The sequence below is a fragment of the Arachis hypogaea genome, chromosome 10 (genome assembly GCF_003086295.3).
Source record: "Arachis hypogaea cultivar Tifrunner chromosome 10, arahy.Tifrunner.gnm2.J5K5, whole genome shotgun sequence".
Classification (NCBI taxonomy): Eukaryota; Viridiplantae; Streptophyta; class Magnoliopsida; order Fabales; family Fabaceae; genus Arachis; species Arachis hypogaea.
The window spans coordinates 102,756,472-102,763,923 of record NC_092045.1 but is presented as its reverse complement, the minus strand read 5'-3'; the positions used below and the strand labels follow the sequence as shown (position 1 = coordinate 102,763,923).

Here is a 7,452-nt window from a genome sequence, read left to right as displayed (position 1 = left end):
GACACCGACCTTCTCTCAAGAAGTCGAATCTAACCATGACTTGCTCCAAGGAAGTCGGGAGTGAAGATTAGCTGGCAGGTAACACTTATTCAAATAAGTAACTGCACCTAAAATCTCTCAACCCACTTCCAAGAGTCATATCTCAACTTCCCTAAGATAAAAGGACAATTATCCTCCTTAAAAGGTGGAACTACTCCAACGGTGGTTATTGGTTCACCACTATAAATACATTGACACCCCTCAGGTATTACTAAGTTCCAATATTTTCTAAACTTGCTTAAACCCTTGCTTACTTAGGCATCGAAGTGTCTTTGCAGGTACCACCCCCCATTCTCTCACACACTAGTCAGACGGAGGCTCTCAGACGCGAACCTAGTCGAAGGGCTCCATCCTTCAAACGATTGGGCCAACCCAACTTGTCCAGCCAATTAATCGCTAGTTACCCATCGTAACATTGGCGACGTTGCCGGGGGCCCGAGAGATCAACCAATAAATGGCGGATGACTCACCCCAAGATGGCCACATAGTGTCCGATTCTGAGCAAGAGAATCTGGACATTGGGAACAACAATGACGACATCGAAGCTCACCAAGGGGTGACCAATCAACACAAAGAAGGCACCTCAGGATTGAAAAATCCGAAAACGAACTCCTTTGAAGGGCGCGAGTCAGGAAAGGAAGGACAACCCCATGCAGCAAATTTCATGGGGTTGTTCCACGGCCATCAAGGGCGTTTAGAACAGCTGGAGCAAGAGTTAGAACGACAGCGAGAGGCGGAGAAAAACTTGAGGAATGAGATAGAGCGACGAAAAGAGCTAGAAGAAAAGCTCTTAAGTCTGGAGTTCACTCTCAAAAGTCGAAACTCCCGTAGCGACTGAGAGGATTCTCCCTTGGGAGGAGAAAATCCATCAGTGAGGACATAATGAAGGCAAAAGTCCCGAGGAACTTTAAAAGCCCCGATATGGACCTTTACGACGGGACCACGGATGCGAAGCATCATTTGAGCAACTTTAAAAGTCAGATGTACCTGGCCGACGCTTCTGATGCTACTCACTGCAAAGCTTTCCCGACCACCTTGACGAAAGCAGCGATGAAGTGGTTTGACAGTCTTCCACCAAGTTCAGTTACTAGTTTTGACGACCTCTCACAAAAGTTCTTGATGCGATTCTCAATGCAGAAGAACAAGGTAAAGCACGCACCAAGTCTCATGGGAATAAAACAGGAGGTCAGAGAACCTTTGAGGGACTACATGGAAAGGTTCAACAAGGCGTGCTTGGAAATTCAATACCTGCCCACAGAGACATTAATTATGGGCCTAGTAAATGGACTCAGGGAAGGTTCCTTCTCCCAGTCCATATCGAAAAGGCACCCAACCTCCTTGAGTGATGTACAGGAAAGAGCTAAAAAGTACATCAACATGGAGGAAAATGCCAGGCTGCGAGAGCCGAACTGGCGACCTGGGCACTCTCACTCATCAAAGGAGAAAGAAAGAGAGCCCAAGAAAAAAGAGGAAGTCAGCCCTGAAAGGCCTAGGAGATATCACTCCTATACTCCTCTAAGAGTTTTCCTAGTTGATGTATACAGGGAAATATGCCATACTGAAAGGCTACCACCCCCCAGGCCTATCAAAAACAAAAGGGGGGGAGTCGTAGTGACTACTGTGAATACCATAAGATATATGGTCACTCAACGAATGATTGTTACGACCTTAAAAATGTGATAGAAAAGCTGGCCAGAGAAGGTCGGCTTGATAGATATTTCGTGAAAAGGTCGGACCATCATGGGAAAAAAAAGCGAGACGACGACTGAAAAGATCAACCGCCACAGACCCCGGAAAGGCATATACATATGATCTCGGGGAAAATCGGTGGAGGCGGCCTCACAAAGTCATCTCGCAAAAAGGCACTTGAAGGAAGTCTCGCTCCTAACCTCCTAACTATCTCATTCACCAAAGAAGATGGGCAAGGAATCATTCCTGAACATGACGATCCAGTGGTGATAACTATGGTCCTTGCCAACGCCCATCTTCACAGAACCCTGGTAGATCAGGGGAGCTCAGCTGACATTCTTTGCAAACCAGCATTTGACAAACTGGGATTAGATGAAAAGGAGTTAAGAGCTTATCCTGACACCCTGTATGGATTGGGGGATACTCCAATAAAACCACTAGGATTTATACCCCTTAACACAACTTTTGGGAAAGGGGAAAAATCCAAAACTCTGAGTATCGACTTCATAGTCGTCGATATGGGGTCAGTTTACAATGCCCTAATAGGCAGGACTACCCTAAACTGACTCAGAGCAGTGGTATCCACCCCTCATATTTGCATGAAATTTCCAACACCAGAGGGAATAGCAACCATCAAGGGAGATCAGAAACTAGCGAGAAAATGCTATAATGAAAGTCTGAACTTGAGAGAAAAAGGCAAGGAGGTGCACACAATTGAGTTCGGAGGAGTCAGAGCTAAAGAAGAATTGCGACCACAACCAGGAGAAAAAATTGAGGAAGTACAGGTCGGAGAAGAGGAAGGGAAGAATACCAACATAGGAGCCAACCTGAAGGAAGATTTGAAGGAAAATCTTATAAGGCTTCTACAAGATAATTCTGACCTCTTCGCTTGGAAAGCTTCCGACATGCTAGGGATAGATCCCGAACTCATGTCGCACAAGCTATCAGTGTACTCCGGTTCGCAACCCATTCAGCAAAGAAGAAGGAAGCTTGGACCTGAACGAGCTCAAGTAGTAGAGGAGCAAGTGCAAGCCCTCCTGGAAGCCAGCTTCATCAAAGAGGTCAAATATTCGGCGTGGCTGGCAAATGTGGTGCTAGTCAAAAAACAAAACGACAAGTGGAGGATGTGCGTCGATTACACCAACCTGAAGAAAAAATGGGTGGTGACCCTCTACGGTTTGAACTCTAAAAAAGAAGCTTTTGAAGTTATGGAAAGATTCATCAAAGAGGGTAAAAACTCTCCGACCTTGGATAGCTCGAAAAGATACCCACTGTTGTTTATCATTTTACCCACTGAAGGGCTTGGTCATATGAAAAAGAAAGAAGAAAATCTTCAAAGAAGTCGAAAAATCTAATTCGCGGCTGATAAGTTGATAAATTTTCATAAAACCCCAAGAATTAGGGTGAAGCTGGGTGGGAGCGACTCGGCAATGCGACAACACGGAGATTTCAAAATCAGAAAAAGGCATAAGAACCCCCAAACGGGTAAACAGACAATCATACATAAAAAAGGAAGGAAGATCAGTGTCAGCGGCTTTCCCAAAATAAACTCGGTCTTCGGGACCCGGGGCAACCAATTCATATTTGGGTTCGTCCTCATCAAGAATGCAGATTCGATGGTGAGTACGAAGATCAGTAATATAATCGGTGTCTACAAGGGGTTCTTCCCCAAGGACTATGACATCCACCTATTGGAAAAAAGACTCTAGGGAAGACATCTTTTTCTAAGAAAGGTGACGAAACCTACAAAAAAAAGGGAATGGATCAAAGACAGGGTCTCCAAAAAGTCTAAGGCATGTACTACAATAAACAGAGCCACTAGGCCTACAGTCAAGCACATCATAAACACTCCTCTAAAACAAAATATGCAAAACGAAAGCATTTCATAAAAGAGGAGATGGAAAAGAACTGACCTTTACTTCTGAGAGAATCAGGCGCGACAGCAAACACTCAAGAAAGGAAGAAGCTTTTTTTCGAATGAAAAGTGTAAGTGCGAGAGTTTTCAGAAACGAAACAAAGAAAGAGAGGAAAAGTATTTATAAACACGCCAGGGGCATAATGGTAAAATCAAAATGGTCATTAAAGAGATGCGCCGTTACCAATGTAATTGCTCCCCGCGTGTGAATACGCAAACTCCTAACAGATGCGACATTTGATTAGACGCGACTGTTGAAAAACTCTAAATCACGTCAGTTGCGAAAAATCACGTCGGTTCCTCATCATGTCGGCTACGAGCCCGAGTTAAAATACTCGAGTCCAACTCTTAAAGAAAAAAGATTATACTCGAGTAGGGACACTGTTCCTACCCTGACCCAACACTAAAACCCAGGTCTAAATGAAAGGCCATCTAACCATGACTTGCTCCAAGGAAGTCGGGAGTGAAGATTAGCTGGCAGGTAACACTTATTCAAATAAGTAATTGTCCCTAAAATCTCTCAACTCACTTCCAGGAGCCATATCTCAACTTCCCTAAGATAAAGGGACGGTTATCCTCCTTAAAAGGTAGAACTACTCCAACGATGGTTATTGATTCACCACTATAAATACACTGACACCCCTCAGGTATCACTAAGTTCCAATATTCTCTAAACTTGCTTAGACCCTTGCTTACTTAGGCATCAGAGTGTCTTTACAGATACCACCCCCATTCTCTCACACACTAGTCGAACGGAGGCTCTCAGACGCGAACCTAGTCGAAGGACTTCATCCTTCAAATGATTGTGCCAACCCAACTTGTCCAACTCATTAATCTCCGGTTATCCATCGTAACAATAACATTACTCTTTAAATAATTATTCATATAATCAATATAAAAAATTATCTTTATTTGTTGATATTATTATATAACTAAATATACATATAAAATTATTTTATATATCAAAATTAAATTCTAAACCATATTGAAATTATACTAGTTTTAACGTCTATAATCGATTCTAAAGAACAACCTTTATATGAAAATGAATGCAATCATCAGATTATAATATAAAAATAAAACTACGTCGTTACTTCTTTAACGTCTTTTTCTTTTCTGGGTCAGTAGTCTTTTTAATCCTTCATCCATCATGTATATCTCTTTACATTATTTTAACTTGCTTTTCTTTCTTCTTTGACCATCTTTTATAAAGCAGGAAATGATTTGCAACTAAATAATTTCTAGCTCTAACAAAAGACACAAATGATTGAGCCTCTTAAGAAAAGAAAAAGAAAATATAATACATTTAATATATATTATTCTATACTTTAAAAAATTCAAATACATTTTAATCTTATTTACTTGGCTCTATTTATTAATACCCGCAATTTTTTGTGTATATGCTTATTTTTTTTTTCAAAACTTAATTTATTATTATGGGAAGGAAAGTTCATTCCAAAATTAGACCTAACAATTTTTTTTTAAAATTAAAATGTATCTTCTATTCAGTAATTAACAATATAGTGTGTATCAAGTGTGTTTCACACTTCAATCATGACTTCTTTTTTTTATCAATCTGCCATCGTTTTTAAAAGTTATTATCAAAATATCATTGATTTCAAGCGTAAATGCATCTGCTTGCATGTCAAATTTTAAAATTTTTTCTATTATTTACAGTACCGTTTGGATCAATTTAAAAGATAAAATAGATATAATTTATAAGAAAGTATGAGGAGTTAATGTAATTAGTGTATAATGTGTGTAATTAGAATATTTTTTAAATTAATATTAAATAATAATAATTAAATTAATTGATTACAAAATTATTTTTAATTTTAAATACAAAGCAAATAAAAATTTTAAATAATCACAAACATCTCCAACCGGTCTCCCTCTTCCTCTTTCTCTCTCCCTCTCTCCATTTTCCACAGACACCAGCCGCTGTAGCCCTCAACATCCACCGCCGCGTGACCTGAAGCCTTCATCAACGCTGATCAGAACTGCAGCGCCCAACCTCCTTCGCACGCGTCTTCTCCCTGTTGGCAGCAGCTGTTTCGGTGGTCCCGGTCCTGCACCACTCATCCATTGTGCGTGCTCGTCTCTCTCTGCGCCAGTAACCTACACGATGCGTGCGCCCTACGTCTGCCTGGCTCCTGCCTCCTTCGTCAGCCAATTGAAGACGTGACCGTTGGACGGGTCAAAGTCGTATTGGTGTTACTGCCCCCTCACACCTACCATCGTCGTCTTCTCCTCATCTGTTCCAGCTTTTTTTCTTTTCTTTTTTTTATTTTTTTATTTTATAATTGTTACATCAAATCATAAGATTCATGTGTTAAATTATACATTTTTTTGGATGATTATAGTTGTTTCTTTTGTTTATTCATTTCCTTTTTTTTCTATTTTAATGGTCAATTTAAGATGATCATTTTAGTAGTATGTGGATGGTTATTTTAAATTTTATATAGATAATTATTTTGACTGAATTGAGTTTAGTTATATATAATTAAAATATATTGGATGTTCAATTCATTATGTAAGCAGATGATTTATTCTTAAATGAATGGTTATTTTTACTAAAGGTGAGTGGCGTGTGGCAAGTCAAGCAATAAAAGTGAAGTGGGATGATTATTGATGAAGGTAGGGGTGGTTTCCGGTTGAAAAAGAATTGAGTATTGGAGTGAAATATTTTGGTAAATTAGAATTTTGGATGGTTATTTTTTTGAAATAATTAATTGGATTTTTGAAAAGTTGAAATTTGAGATGAAATAACTGGATGAGAATTTTTGAATTTAGGATAATATGTGGAGGAGTTTTTATTATTTATTTTTATTGGGTTAAATAACTAGTTCATTGTACACATTATCAAGATTTTTTCTTATCTCTAAAAAAATTCTTTATTTATTACAATTTGAATTGCATCAGTTTGTATCTAATTCAAATTTAAAATTTTATATTTAAAAAGTTATTTTTCTAAAATTAAATTAAAATATTTATAATTTTTTATTTTATTGTTTATCTGCTTTATACTAATTGCAAAAAAAATTAACATTTTAGAAAATAAATTAATAATTTATAATTCTTAAATTATAAAATTTTAAAATTTAAAATTTAGGTGATATAAAATTTTAAAATTTAAAATTTAGATAATATAAAAATTTGTTACATGAAGTATTTGCAAACTGAACATCACCTATGTTGCAATTTTTAAATTAAAAAAATTTAAAATTTTATTACATCAGGTATTTCACTCAATATTTCTTTAAAAAAAAAAAAAACAATCTATACACACGTATATACATACGCTATATATATAGCCATATAAAAATTCATGCTAAATAGTAGGCAATAAAAAAAATATATGTAGGCAATAAAATTCATGCCAAATGGGCCCTAACTAATTGGAAGGATAAGACAGGAGACAAAAGGTGGAGTACACAACTTTCCCCACATGTAATATTAGTATAATATTTTTCTTCAAAATAAAATAGGATTGGCTCATGATCGAGTAACCGGGAAAAAAATCACAAGGAGAAAAAACAATTAAAACTAAAAATTTTAAAAATTTTAATATATTTAATATATATACTAAAATTTTAAAACAAAAGTATTATTTTCATATATTCATTAGCAAAAAAATATATTCATTAGAAAAAAATAAAACAAGGTTTTGTAATTTGGTTATAAAGCAAGGCCTTTTTTCCTCTTTATGTTTTCAGTTACATAGCATGGATGAATTGCATGGTGGAACAAGTCTCCATTCATTCTCCCTCAACGAGTATATAAACCTTGGTAGGTAGTTGGAATTGCAT

At 37.3% G+C, this 7,452-nt stretch overlaps 1 protein-coding gene across 1 annotated transcript; it reads left to right on the top strand.

The window, feature by feature from the left end:
• Positions 1 to 1,847: 1,847 nt before the first annotated feature.
• LOC140175730 (uncharacterized) lies at positions 1,848 to 2,294 on the top strand. Its single transcript, XM_072204276.1, has one exon. The coding sequence runs from the start codon at positions 1,848 to 1,850 to the stop codon at positions 2,292 to 2,294; it is 447 nt and encodes a 148-aa protein (XP_072060377.1).
• Positions 2,295 to 7,452: the final 5,158 nt, after the last annotated feature.